This window comes from Danio rerio, chromosome 1, assembly GCF_049306965.1.
Source record: "Danio rerio strain Tuebingen ecotype United States chromosome 1, GRCz12tu, whole genome shotgun sequence".
Lineage (NCBI taxonomy): Eukaryota > Metazoa > Chordata > Actinopteri > Cypriniformes > Danionidae > Danio > Danio rerio.
Genome location: NC_133176.1, coordinates 46,919,554 through 46,934,766, shown reverse-complemented (window position 1 = coordinate 46,934,766; position 15,213 = coordinate 46,919,554). Strand labels below are relative to the sequence as shown.

The 15,213-nt window shown below is 36.2% G+C and overlaps 1 protein-coding gene across 2 annotated transcripts in view; it reads left to right on the top strand.

The window, feature by feature from the left end:
• Positions 1 to 15,213, top strand: part of suclg1 (succinate-CoA ligase GDP/ADP-forming subunit alph) — a 32,425-nt gene that overhangs the window by 8,042 nt on the left and 9,170 nt on the right. The window contains exons 3-7 of one of the 2 annotated variants that reach the window (XR_012398607.1): positions 131 to 247; positions 1,038 to 1,250; positions 3,634 to 4,227; positions 4,336 to 6,252; positions 6,347 to 6,498. Coding sequence is in view for 1 of the 2 variants with exons in the window: in NM_001002577.2 (NP_001002577.2) it covers positions 131 to 247; positions 1,038 to 1,250; positions 3,634 to 3,691; positions 6,169 to 6,252; positions 6,347 to 6,498 (624 nt within the window). In the remaining variant the exon portion in view is untranslated. 2 annotated transcript variants of the gene reach the window in all.

The window sequence follows — 15,213 nt, the reverse complement described above, 5'->3', positions numbered from 1 at the left end:
AACACTGTTTGCATGGAATTTTAATGAAAATGAGATTTTTAGGTAATGTGAAATGTTTTATAGGTCATATACCAAATTTGATTCTCTCCTTTGTTAAAAGACGTCTTATTGTTTCTCATTTTCCCTATAGGGCACATTTCACAGTCAGCAGTCTCTGGACTATGGCTCTCAGTTAGTAGGAGGAGTGTCTCCAGGCAAGGGGGGCAAAACACACCTGGGTCTGCCAGTCTTCAACTCCGTGAAGGAGGTAATGGCCTGTGTGACTGCTGACAGTCTCCTGTGAGCCACAGTTACTTTTTGGACAGCTGCTCTGATTCTCTGAGGGCGTTAGGGGTCTTTTGAAGGGGCCTTATTTAGATTGGGTGGTTAACAGCAGTAGTAGAAGTGTTAAAGGCTAGGGGGTGGTTGTAAAATCTTTAACACTTTCACATAAAGCCCAACGGTAACTGAAATGCCATAAATATATATATATATATATATATATATATATATATATATATATATATATATATATATATATATATATATATATATATATATATATATATATATATATATATATATATATATATATATATATATATATATATTTATTTATTTTTTTCAGTTCTGTGAATGTTTTAAATACATTTTAAGACTCGTATTAATACATTTAATTCAGATTTGATCTAGGGATTTTTACCAGATGTCGTATTGGACATACAAGATTAACTCATGAGTTTTTGCTTAAAAGTGAAGATTCCACTCAGTGTTTGTTCTGCACAATTCCTCTCACTGTAAAACACGTTCTACTGGACTGTCCTGCATTTTTATGAAATTTATTCGCTTAAGGAGAAGTGTCACGAGGGAAAATGTAGAGTTTTTAATCATGTATTAACATAAAAAAATAATAAGAATTTATGTATTTATTTGTTTGTTGTTTTTAATTGTATATGTATTAGTGACATTTTTTTGCCATGAAAATAGCCTTTGTTGCTGATGTGACATGAAATAAAAATACATGATGATGATGATGATGATGTTGGATTATGTTTTAGGCAAAAGATGGCACAGGCGCTGAAGCCACCGTGATCTACGTGCCACCTCCTTTCGCAGCAGCTGCCATCATAGAAGCGATTGACGCAGAGATGCCGCTGGCTGTCTGCATCACAGAAGGAATCCCTCAGCAGGACATGGTGCGAGTCAAACACAGGCTGCTCCGCCAGAACAAAACCCGCCTCGTCGGCCCCAACTGTCCTGGTGTCATCAATGTAAGAGCTGCAATTCTGTGCTATTTGTGCCCACACTGTTTTGTTTTTGAAAACTTAAATTAACCAAAATAGGATGTGTGAGCTTTGAGGAGGAGATTGTGGATGTAATTTTTAGAAATAGAGGAAAATTAGTTCAGTTTTACACTAATGTTGATCAATTAAAAAAAGATATTTCCAAATAAATGCGGTTCTTTTGAACTTTCCACATATATCCATTAATACTGCACAGAACTGCTTTGAACACCCGGTCAGCATTTAATATTTAAAGCATTTTGTTGCACTAAACTTTTTATGGATATTATATGGAGAAAGTACAGTTTTTAATATTTTAAAATTGATTATTAAAGGATTAGTTCACCCAATAATGAACATTTTCTTATTAATTACTCACCCTCATGTTCTTCCAAACCCCTGAGACTTTCATTCATCTTCTGAAAACAAATTAAGGTATTTTAGAGGAAATCTGAGAGCTCTCTTGTCTTCCATATACATCAAGTGTCTCAAAACCTTCAAAGTCCAGAAAAGGGGCCAATCGTTTTGTCAAAACATTCCATGTCACTTCAGTGGTTCAACTGTAATCATACAAATCTTCATGAAAACTTTGTGTATCAAAAAACTGTAAATATGACTTAATATGTCTGTATATTCTCTTCGCCATGTCATCAGGGTGCCTATTTACGCACATTTATTTCTGCGTTTATTGCCTCTAGAGTCTGCAGCGCAACATGTAAATGCCATATTGCCCATAGTTAATGCCCACACTGATCTGACATGGGAGACATAAAAAAAGGGTTTTTTTTGGTGCACAAAAGTGTTCCTGGAGCTTCATACGATTACACTCATTACAGTCACATGAAATATTTTAGCAATGTTATGGGGCATTCATGCCAGACGTGTCTTGTGAGTAAATTGTGCTATTTGCACGTAATTGAACATTTTGCGTTCTATCATACACTTGGTGCAATAAGGAGCAAGACGTGTTTGGCATGATTTGTTGCTATTTTCAGACCAGTGCAACCCTAATTTTTGAGTTTTACACCACATTTAAATGGCAAATCCATTTGCGCCACTTTATAGACTTATGGGTGTGCCGGTCTAAAAAGGAGGTGTGTTAAGGCGCATTGTTGGCGTGTTGCTATTTTATTACGTGTGTTTGGGTATAACTTTTTCTTGTTTTTTGACCACGTTATTATTGCTCATTTATTGATTTGTTGGAAATTAGAACTGAATTTAGAAATAGTTTAAAAACAAATCTTTGCACTTAAACTAAATTAAATGTGTAGACTGAAGGATGTCTTCAGTGGAGTGAGTTTCACCGTTTCCTTACTCCACGAAAGTAAAGGAGTCAAGTAAAGAATAAAAGTAAAATATAGAGAATGTGAAGAGGCCGATTTTAGGAGGATCCTTTTTTTTATCCTGGCGCTGCAGATGGTCAGTTTGACTGTTTTCTCGCTAGTGAAGTGGTCACTTTTTCCACTTACAAAGTACGCCATGTAAATAGCAAATGCGTCATGGCGCGACGCAACTGACTCTTAAAGGGAATAGGAGATGAGACTTTGATTGGTTTAATGCACACTATGCTGAAAACACACCCAAAACTCATTAGGAAAATAAGCACAGCCCTTTTAGACCATGCGCTAGTGCGCAAACCGTATTTTTCCCTTAAAATAGCAAAAGTGGATTCGGACATACCCTTAATGCTTTTGCGCCATGCGCTTTAGATTTTGTGTCTAAATCATTAAAATAGAGCACATATAGTTTACTCTGACTTTGACTTTGCTTCATTCACATTTAAAAATTAAAAATTGCTCCAGTTTCATCCAAACTGCGCCATAGGATGTCTATCACATCTTTGCATAGACTCAACATGTAAATCACTAGTGCTTTATGCTTCATCTACATCTGGTGTGAATGCACCATTAGCCGTTTCATTTTTTTGTACTTTGGAGGTCTTGTGACCGTTGCTGCGTATGGAGGATCTTTGATTTAATCTAAAATATCTTAAATTAAGTTCAGAGGATAAATGAAGGTCTCAGGGGTTTGAGACGACATGAAGGAGAGTAATTAATAACACAACTTTCATTTTTGGGTGAACTAACACTTTAATTTTATATTGTAACATTAGAATGTTATTTTTATACTGTTTTAATCAAATCAACACAGCCTTGAAAAGAGCATAAGAGACTCCTAACAACCTTTAAATAGTAGTGTATGAAAAGTGGCATCAAATGATGTTCTACAGTATATAGTTAAAAGATTTATGTGTACCAAGAAATAATTCAAAAATGTGAAATAAACTGGGAAGGATTTCAAGTTGACATGTAACTTCAAATAGCATGTAGTAAAATCTGAAGTATAATGGTGTTTATTTCTCACCGTGTAGCCTGGCGAGTGCAAAATCGGGATCATGCCTGGACACATCCACAAGAAAGGAAGAATTGGTAAGCACTTCATTGGATGGCACCTGTTGTTCCATATCTCTGTAAAAGCCAGTCTTCGTGCCAGAAGAGTTTGACAGCGAAGCAGCTCAGAGCATCACATTCTCAGCCAATAAAACCCTTAAGAGATCCTTAAAAAGCCTAACTTCCCCCCTGTCTTCACCTTCATAAAAGAAGCTTCAAACAGACAGAGCCAGAGGGTCTACATTTCAGACAGACCCTTTTTAATGTGTCAAATTTGTAAGAGTTTCTCACCATCTCAGGGAATGATGAGATGTCTCTGTTTGAACATGAACTCAGATGAAGACTGTAACGCGGAGATCAGACTGCTAAAAAAGAGAGAGTGAAGCAGATAACTTCTCATCAGTGCTCTGTCAGGGAGATTTAAGCTGCAGGGCTTTGGCTGTCTCAGGTCACATCACTTGAAGGATGATACAGGTTTTTGAACCACTCTGAAGAATGTAACTCACGGTTGAGCTTGCTGCTTATTCCTGTTATAAAACTTGCCACCCTGTAAAATATCTGTGGAAATGGTTCAGGTGAAAGTGGCCATTTTCTCTATTTCTGTTGAAATTTGCAAATGGAATAAAAAAAGTTGTTTTTGTTTAACAGTCACTCGCTTTATTACGTCCACCTTGCTAATACAGGGTTGGACCCACTTTTGCCTTAAATCTGCCTTAATCCTTCTTGGCATAGATTCAACAAGGGACTAGAAATGTTCCTCAGATATTCTTCTCACCCATTTCACCACATCCCATTTCACCACATCCTATTGGATTTAGCTCTGGTGACTGTGGAGGCCATTTGAGTACAGTGAACTCATTGTCATCTTCAAGAATTCAATCTGAGATGATTCGCGCTTAATGACATTGCACGCTATTTATGCTGGAAGTAGCCATCAGAAGATGGGTATACTGTGGTCATAAAGAGTTGGACATGGTCAGCAACAATACTCAGTTAGGCTGTGGTGTTGATACAATGTTCAATTGGTACCAATGGGCCCAAAGTGTGCCAAGAAAATATCCCCCATACCATTACACCACCACCACCCTGAACTATTGATGCTAGGCAGAATGGATCCATGCTTTCATGTTGCTGATGCCAAATTCTGACCCTACCATACGAATGTCGCAGCAGAAATCGAGACTCTTCAGAGCAGGCAACGTTTTTTCCAATTTTCTATTGGATAAGAAATGTTCATTTTTGCTCCAGATATCATCACCCCAATGATCAGGCAAGTTTTGGGGGGTTTGTCATCTTCAAATTGCAGTGATATTAAAAATCTTGGTGTCATTTTTGATTGAGATCTGTCTTTTGTTTTAATAGCCATGCTAAATCTGTTTTTCGTACATGCTTTTTTCACCTGAGGAACATCGCAGAAATCATAGATGTTGTGTCAAAGGAAGAGAGAGAGATGCTTGTCCATGCCTTCATCTCTTCTCGATTGGATTATTGTAATGTTCTGTTCACTTGTCTGAACAAATCCTCTATAGAGCGTTTGCAAGTTGTGCAGAATGCAGCAGCGATGCTTTTAACAATCATCAGTAGGAGGTCACACATTACTCCTATGCTTAAGGCACTTCACTGGCTTCTTATTAGTTTTAGAGTAAATTTTAAGATTCTGGTCATTACATATAAAGCTCTGCATGGTCAAGCACCCCTGTATATTCAAGATCTATTAAGCAGTCACTCATGTAGCCTGTCTCTGAGGTCTTCTAGCAAAGAACTGCTAGCCATTCCCAGAGCTCTAGACTCTAGACACGGTCACCTTAAGACTAATGGTGACCGTGCTTTCTGTGCGGTGGCCCCACGGCTCTGGAACTCTCTCCCGATAGCACTGAGAACTCTGGGATCAGTTGAACTTTTTAAAAAGCGTTTAAAGATGCACCTTTTTGGTCAAGCTTTTAATTAACAGTATTAGTGTTTCTGTATTTGAATTTTCAATTAGTTTTAATATGTTTTTACATGTTTTCTTTTATTGTCATGTGTTCTTTTAGTTGTTTTCTCTTATTGTATATCACTTTCTGACTCAATGTCTGGGAAAGGCCCTATATAAATAAACCTTTACTTACTTAATTCACCTTAAATCACGATAAGCAGATCGACTTGACCATATCTACATGCTTAAATGCTCAACTCTTAAATGTTAAGTTGCTGCCATGTGATTGGCTCATTAGAAATTTGCGCTAATGAGCATTTGGACAGGGGTACCTAATAAAGTGGTCGGTGAGTGTACAGCACAGTCAATAGAAGAAAAGTAGAGCAACGTAATTACATTCTGCTCAGGAATACCAACAGATTCGGTTTTAATTATATTGCATACCTCTTCATTAATAAAAATTATGGACATTGGTAAAATGTAATTTATTACTTATCTTTTTAGTGTAATATATAATTTTGCTAAATTAAAATGTTTCATTAGCAACTCAATTAAGTTCTAATATTGTAATTTATCTTGCTTTATGTTTCCCTGTACTCAGGCATTGTATCCAGATCAGGCACCCTTACGTATGAAGCTGTACATCAGACGACACAAGTGGGTCTTGGCCAGTCACTGTGCATTGGTATGGCAAGCTAACCATACATTGCTTTAAATCTGCTAACTCTACAGAAAGTGTTTTGTTCAAAGAGGGCTTTAAACTGTGACTATATTTGCAGGAATCGGTGGAGATCCTTTTAATGGGACAAACTTCATTGACTGCCTGGAGGTTTTCCTGCAGGACCCAAAAACAGAGGGCATCATTCTGATTGGAGAGATCGGAGGAGATGCTGAAGAGAATGCGGCAGAGTACCTGAAACAGCATAACTCAGTAAGCACTCCATGTTCTCATGTGACTTCTAAATGTAAAAAAATCCATTCAATTGAAAGGCTATTTGACTCAAGCCCAAATGTTTTTAATTTATGTTTTTTCCATTCTGCATCAGTGACTTAAAAAAAAGTTTAGATAACTGACAAAAATATTATTTGAGAGAATTCAGATAAATACATGTAAATACTCTTGATTTAGTGGTTTAAGAATTCTCCTTTGGTGTGATGTATTTTATACCCAAAAATGTTAATTATATCATCTCTTTTACTGAACTTTTTTAGGTGAAAAAAACGTTAAATGTGATTTTTTGATCATTTTAAATTATGAGGACACGTAAAGTTTCAAGAATTCAGCTTTTTTGCTTTCGCTTACTAAAGTTGTCGTTATTTGTATGTTTTTTTTATTACCATTTTATTTAAGCCTACTTTTGCTTGACATCACAAATGACTGCGCGCATGACTGTGAGAGCGAGAAAATATATTAAATAATTCAATTTTTTAATAAACAACTCAGAAAAACTTTACTATATACTCAGTATACTCAGAGAGAACAATTTGACATCTAAAACTGGCTGCAAAATATTTGTACACCATTTGAAATTGTTAGTCAACTCATTTGCCTTATTTAAATAATCTATACCTTTTATTCTTGTAATTATTATAATTTTTAGAGAGATCATCCTTTAAATCATTTATTTTTTTATTTGCTTCAAATATTACATATTTTAGACATCTAAAATAGTTGGACAATACTGTACAAAATGTCAGCAGCAGATATTACATGATTCCTGATTCACATGGCTCCTGAATAGCATAAAAGAAATATAGGCAAAGCGATTTTTATTATTAGTATTTTATTTATTTATTTTCCTCATTTATTTATTTATTTTTTTATTTCAAAAGTTTCTTTTTATCTTTAACCAATTGGGGGAAAAAATTATGACAGTGTCATAATAAATAAAAATGTTGGTAAAAATACATAAATTTTCGGTTTGCCGCATGTAGTTAACCATTTATATGCTGTGGGTAAAAGGTGTGTTTCAATCCAGCTACCACCACTAATATATTTCAAACCTGTAGAAAGCACTGATATATGTGATAAACGTACATACTTTTGTCTATATACAGTTGAAGTCAGAATTATTAGCCCTCCTTTGAATTTTTTTTTGTTTGTTTTTAAATATTTCACAAATGATGTTTAACAGAGAAAGGACATTTTCACAGTATGTCTGATAATATTTTTTGTTCTGGAGAAAGTCTTATTTGTTTTATTTCAGCTAGAATATTTTAACAATTAATTTAATAAAAAAAAAAAAACATTTTTAGGTCAAACTTAGCCCCTTTAAGCTATATTTTTTCTGATAGTTTACAGAACAAACCATCGATATACAATAACTTGCCTAATTTCCCTTACCTGCCTAGTTAACCTAATTAACCCAGTTAAGTCTTTAAATGTCACTTTGAGCTGTATAGAAGTGCCTTGAAAAAATATATAGTGAAATATTATTTACTGTCATCATGGCAAAGATAAAAAAAAAATAAAGTTATTAGAAATTAGTTATTGAAACTATTATGTTTAGAAATGTGTTGAAAAAAAATCTGCTCTCCATTAAACAGGGGGGCTAATAATTCTGACTTCAACTATACATGCAAATTTGAACTGATAGTTCACCCGGAACTAATATATTTAAATTAAATATTTAAGAAACGGTAAAAGTACCATGGAAGTAATACATTTGGTAACATGAATCATTCCAAGTCTTTTGAAGTCGTACAACAATTGAGTTTAAGAAATAAAGCAAGATTTGAGACAAGTTTAGATTGTGATATTCTAAAGTGCATCAGGACATATGACAGGTGTATGTTTTATTGTTTCAAATGTTGAATTTTATGCTGGTTTTAAAATGTTTTGCGGGAGCGGTGCCTTTAAATTTTTCACACGCGACCCCACTCAGAGGATCACTTTTATTCATTTATGAATCGCTTTTAGGCACATGATGACTCAATTCTTAGTTGTTTTGTTTCGTAGCCCTTGGGAAGTACACAATATTTTTCATCTTTTGGATATCGGCGGCTTTCTCCAACAAAAAGAAACCCTCACCGCACCAAGAGCTCCTCTTTCCCTGCTGGCAGAAGCTGCTCGCCCCCTCCGAGCACACATTGTTTCTGTGAATGAGAAAACAGCCTCCAGCTGCTCTTTGATCTGTTTTGGCTGTGAAGGAAAATCTACAGGGTTTTCGTGGTGATCTTTGGACCAGCCAGGCAGGATTTCGCTCCCAGTCAAAGACCTCCCCAACTCTTGTTCTGCGTCATAATTAACCATGTCATATTTATTCCTACAGTCTCTCAGAGTCCTTGAGAGAGCTGATTTGTTAACAAGTTTCTTGCATTTGGAGACTTTTTCAAAAAAAAAAAAAAAAAAAAAAGAGGCTTGGGCACAAAGAAATGCTCCTAGAATAGTTTCAACTGTGCTGATTGTGGCAAATTGTGTACTGACCCACCAAAGTCCATTTTCTCAAAAGGAACCCAGGCGACGACACAAATCACACAATACTCAAGTCTAAGAGTGTAACAGCGGAGGGGCATGATAACCCCAGGAAATCAAGAAAATCACTCTGAATATGTTCACTGCATGGACGAGTGCCTCTTTTTGGAGTGATGCTCAAAGAAACTCTCCTTCATTCTTCATTGTTTTTATTATGGACACATGAATTGAACGTAAACGGCGAACCTGCAATTTTCAGCATTGTTGAGAAGTTTCACAGTTGTGAGAACCATTAAATGTTTTTGTGTACTTGGAGAAAAGCAAGCATGTAGCTCTTTGAGTACACATTAGCACTGTGAAACATTCTTCTTGCCTGTCAATTAAATTACAGGCAGAATTGATTCAGCGGAAATTATTCCTTGCTGACTAGTTGCAAATTGTATGAAATTGCTCCTTTCCGGGTAAACTTTTCTCATTACCTCAGCAAGGTAGTTTTTTTTTTTAAGCAAAAGCTCCAAAGATGGCCTTGACCATGAATAATGGAGATCAATATGTGGTCATGCTACATTTCATGTGGTGGATTTTAGCCTTGGGAGAAGTATTTGGCAGTTATGAAATTTTTCGTCTGCGTGGCTGTTAACAAGACCTGAATTGATCAGACTGTTAAACGCATGCCGCTCTCATTAAGAAGTGCGGACAGGGATGATACATCAGGATCTAGGCGGTAATAGAAGCAGCGATCCATACGGAGAGCTTGTAAACTATTAGCTTGAGAAAAAGTCATGTCAGATTTATGCTGCTGTATGAACCATTTTAGGCCGGTCTAGGAAATGCCTCTGTTTTTCTTTTGGAATAATAGTCGTGACAAAGGTCTCATGGTTTAATCCCATAACTTCACAGCACATTTTAAAAGCCCCTTGCTTAAATCTGATACTTGCTTTTTATTAGCTTCGGTGGCACTGTGCAAATAATGGCGTGAGCACCTTGTTTTTCGCCTCCTTTCCTTTTAATTTATCAACTCCCAACAAGCGTACACCAGACCTCATGTCAGAATTGCCAAGGCAAACGGCAAAATTGCTTTTCAACCAAATTAGCATATTGATATTAATATTCCGCTCAAGTGCTTGTCAGCTACACTCTTGTTTTTGCTTATTGCTAACATTTATCACCTAGGGAACATTGCCTGTTAAGATCCACTCACAGTCCGCATTCGCTGCAACACTATTGGGAGCTGCTGAATGATTGAGAGCAGGCTTTGCGTTTGTTAGCATGGAAGCTGGCAAATTGTGCTTTTTTGCAGATGTTCTTTACATACCTGTTTTTTACTTTGTCAAAATGTATTCTATTTATTCATTTTTACTAAATAGTTCACAAAAAAATTACTCAGCCTAAAGTGGTTCCAGGCTGTGATTTGTTTCTGTGGATAAATTCCCCTCAAATTGTGTAAATAATGATGGCATTTGCATTTTTATAGGGTGGACTGCACATTTAACATTCATGTGAGTCATGTAATTACTAAACAACCTCAGATTGAGGTCGACTAAAGAGTGTGCGAAGTGAAGAAGTCATCACTCAACATAAAAGGAGCACAGACTGAAATGGTGGCATTTCGCTCTTGCCTTCTCTCAAGGTTTTAGGCATGAGCAAAATATAATTACCTCGGTTCATTATTGTAATCTTCCCAGATTAGGTTTTAGTCTGCGGTCGGCTGCGCGAGCATGAACAGCTTGAGCAGAGCTTGAGCTTTGAACCGAAGACGGCTCCTGTGGAGCGTTATAATGTTAGCCGGTAGTTGAAGATTATCAAGTATTAAGTTAGACAGTCTTTGACTGACGGTCACATTCATTTTTCTCTCCTGTACCTGATGTCTGCATTCACTAAATGGGAAAACTTTAAAGGGATATTAAAAAATTGCCAGGAAAGTTTAGAAACCTTCTTTCCTGTGAGATGCTAATGAACTTGTCGAAATGAGTGCCAGAGCCAGAGGAGGTCTATAATACCAGAGAAATCGATCCATTAGCATTCCTATTGATCTCAATGGCAGTAGGTCCACCGGAGCTGGCAACCCCCAGAAGTATATGACTGAAAAATGTATTTTATAATAGGATATTTAAAAGATAATTTTACTAGAATGCAAAGTGTCTGTCACAAGAAAAAAAAATTGCATTTTACCCCAGAATGATAGGGCTGGCACTATAGTCATGGGTCAGATTAAAGGTACTTTCACACCTAGGCTTTTGTTTCAGAACCTGGCACATTTCCACCATTAGCGCGGTTTGTTTGCCATATCGTCGCCTTGGAATTCCAAGGTTCTCGCTGCGTTCTGAATGATTTTGAGATATTGAGCTTCAAAGTTTTTGCATTCCATAGCAAACAGTATGTGTAACTTTTTTTGTTTTGTTTTTTAATAAAAAGTCTTAAAATGGAAACAACTTCTAAAAAAAACATACCATAATGTAAATAGGTTGTCAATTAATAAGAATATGTCAAAAACTTAATTTTGATAAAAATGTCAGATGGAACCTTATAACTCTAAGGTGACGATATGTGAATCCAGCAATCACGCTCGGAGCCACGCCAAAACAATTGATATTGCCTGAATGAGGTGGTCTCTGCTCGATTGAAACGAATTCTGGAGTGGATTGATTGTAGTGAGAAAGCAATGTGATCCGAGCCAGGCTATATCACAGTGTATTATGGATATGTAATATGCATATATAGCTATATGAAGAGAGAATTATGAGTAGGGCGGGATGTCATTCCTACTGGTAAATGTGTGTTTCATGTCAAATAAGAAAGTGAAAGCATGTTAACTATTAATGAGAGCTGTTCATCTGTTCATCAGCAGTCTTGGTTTATCTTTTATTTCTGTCTATAATCTAAAGCCTATAATGGATAGTTCTAGCCAACAGCTCTGTATGAGAAAGTTTTACCTTGGATTTATATCTGGTGACAATTTCTGTGGGTGTCATCATTCAAAATCAAAGTGCAGCTTTTCGCTTATAATGTCTTACTGCTCATTGCCATAAATTAAAATAAGGACGCATGACAGTTGAGTGGGACTCTGAAACAAGTCCTGAATCTCTGACCAATGTGAGGAGAGATTACTCGCACGTGACTTTGGTCCAGTTAGGAACTTTGCTGTGTGAAAGCGAACCACACCAAGAACAAAGTGCAACTTTGTAACAATTTTAATCCCTGTTTAGAACAAAAGAATCGATCCACAGGTGTGAAAGTACCTTAAAATTTTGTAGTTATAATAACCTTTGATAAAAATATCATATTTTCACAGTATCATGGTATTGTTATTACTGCTCTAAAATGTGTACAACTTTTTCCATTCACACAATCTATTTTATTTTAAGAAACATTTTAAATATTTTGAAACAGTAAACATGTCAGGTTAAATTACTCAGTCATTGACCTCTGCTATATTTTCAAAAATGCAGACTTCTTAACAACTTGAAAAACTTCTAGATCTTAGATATCTTTCTTTTCTTTAAATAAATGAGCCACTGCACTGTTTGGTTTATAGCATGCTTAAACGTTGGTGCATAAGCTATTTTTGTTGTTCATATGTTTCCTGAATCATTGGCTAACCAGTAGTTTTTTATGTAGATGGACCTTTGCTGCTGGAGATAATGTTTTCATAAATATTGTTACATCAACACAATTCTAACAGTTTTGGCTCTATACACCAACACAATGGATTTGAAATAAAACAATGAAGATGTGCTTTAACTGCGGACTGTCAGCTTTCATTTGAGGGTATTTACATCCAAATCAAATGAACGGCGTAGGAATTACAACTGTGTGCATATGTGCCTCCCACTTGTTAAGGGACCAAAAGACGGAATAATAATCAAAAACCAAACTTTCACTTTTTTATACTTGGTTGCAAATCCTTTGTAGTCAATTACAGCCTGAAGTATGGAATGCATAGACATCACCAAATGCTGGGTTTCAGCCCTGGTAATGCTCTGCCAGGCCTCAACTGCAAAGTCTTCAGTTCCTCGTTTCTTTTTATTTCAAATTCATCGTGTTGCTGTATAGAGCCAAAAATGTTAGAATTGTGCCGATGTCCCAATATTTATAAACCTAACTGTATAGAGCAGTTTTAAAAGCATGACTTTTCCAAACCACTGTAAAACTTGAAATTGGTTAATATTTCATTTGATTTATTTCTTATTTTAAATTATTTTATTTATTTATTTTTGAGCTGTGGAATAGCCCACCTAAATTTTGAGTCTACAATTTTATTTTATATATTCTCAACCATCTTTTACCTGTTGCATTTGTGAATTTGACATCCATACCCCACTCTGGAATTAGAATGTCATTCATGAGGGCACAATATGGTGGGAATGAGGAAAAAAAAAAAAACAGACCTGAGCATGATGGTCCATCAGCAATGGCAGTTAATTGGCGTGGACATGACAAATTACCTTCCATGAAAGTGAGATTGTGTAAAATGACAGACTCTGCCACTGTCTGCCCATCTGCTTACTCCCACACAAGCTATTACATGCCTTTATCTGCCTCCCTTTTAATGCCAATTTTTCAGCACAGTATGCGCCGTCTAAAAGCCTCTGCACTTATCTTTACCTCTTATTTACAAGTCTGTGAACTGCAGTTTGAAGAAATAAAAATAGAGACTCGCCTCCCGTAATTGTCTCAAAAACATTATTCTTGCAGGCATTTCTTTGCGCAGCTATGACCATTGTTGTTTTTATGGACACCCACAATAAAGCACTCAAAAAAACAAATTGAAATATTTGCTTTATGTTCAATTGCTTCAAAAAATAAACCAGGTATTCTATCAACAGTCAAGTAAATTATTTCAATTCAAACACATAAAACTTTTGCAGTATTATACTTGCAGTTAAAGTCAAAATTATTAGGCCTCCTGTGAATTTTCTTTTTCAATTGTTTCCCAAATGATGCATTACAAAACAAGGAATTTTTCACAGTATTTCTGATAATATACTTTTTTCTGGAGAAATTCTTATTGTATTTCGGCTAGTATAAAAGCTGTTTTTATTTTTTTTTCAAAAACAATTTAAGGTCAATTTTATTAGTCCACTTAAGCAATATTTTTGATTCTCTACAGAACAAACCACTGTTATGCAATGACTTGCCTAATTACCCTAACTTGCCAAATTGAGCCTTTAATAGCACTTTAAGCTGAATACTAGTATCTTGAAAAATAATTCTGACTTCATCTATGTACTATATATGCAAAACTTTGAATTAATTTGCGTAAGCACTAAAATATTGCTCTTCATCCACCTTGTACTATTTCCTTCAGAAAAGTTTTGCAAGGGCACACAGAGTTTTATGAGTGAGAGTTTCAATACACAGGTGTTGCAAGTCATCATGAAGTTCATAGAAAGGACACAAGTTTACAAAGGAACTCAAAGTTTCTCTGGGAAAGCAGAAGTTTTACAAGCGAAATGTTCATTTTTAGGGGTGTCACGAATTTATGCTCAGTTTCGATTATCGAATCCAAAAATAGAATCGTCGATGCTGCCACGCCCCCATGTCAAGTCAGCTTGGCTTGCCAAGCGGGAAAATAACAGGCTTGTTGACGTGCTTGTTAAACTGAAGCAGGAGACCCGTCGACAGAACTTAAACCCTCTCCTTTTTCAATGAAGTCGCCGGTGTGTAAGCATTTTGGATTTCCAGTGAGTTATGTTGACAACGTTTGTGTTGCCGACAAAAAAAACTGTTTTGTAAGCTCTGCTTTGTACGTATTACATACGGTTCGTCCGATAGACAACACCGGCATAGCGATCCTCCGCTCGCGAAAAGTACACACTCAGGCCCTGTTTACACTGTCTTTGTTTTTAAATGGCATTTTAGAACGACAACGATTTGACATCCACAGTGGCGTGTAGCATTTCTGAGCAGCCCTTCTTCCTCTCTACCTCTGAAAATGCACATCACGTGACCACACAGACACAGATGCACACAGCCATGCGCTCGAGAGAGCAGGTCCAGTCAGAGGACTGCTTCAATCTTTCACTCACTTGTACTTAGTCATTTTAGCGAACACCTCAGATACTGTTGGCTGGTTCCTGTTGGTTGTGCGTCTTTTTTACCGACGCCATTATAACGACACAGATCACTGCCTATTCACGAGTTCCGCAGTTAAAGTAATTGACAGGTGGTAATTATGTGTGTATCTTGCCTTTATTCATTTACTGTATGATTTGTTTATGGGTAAAACAA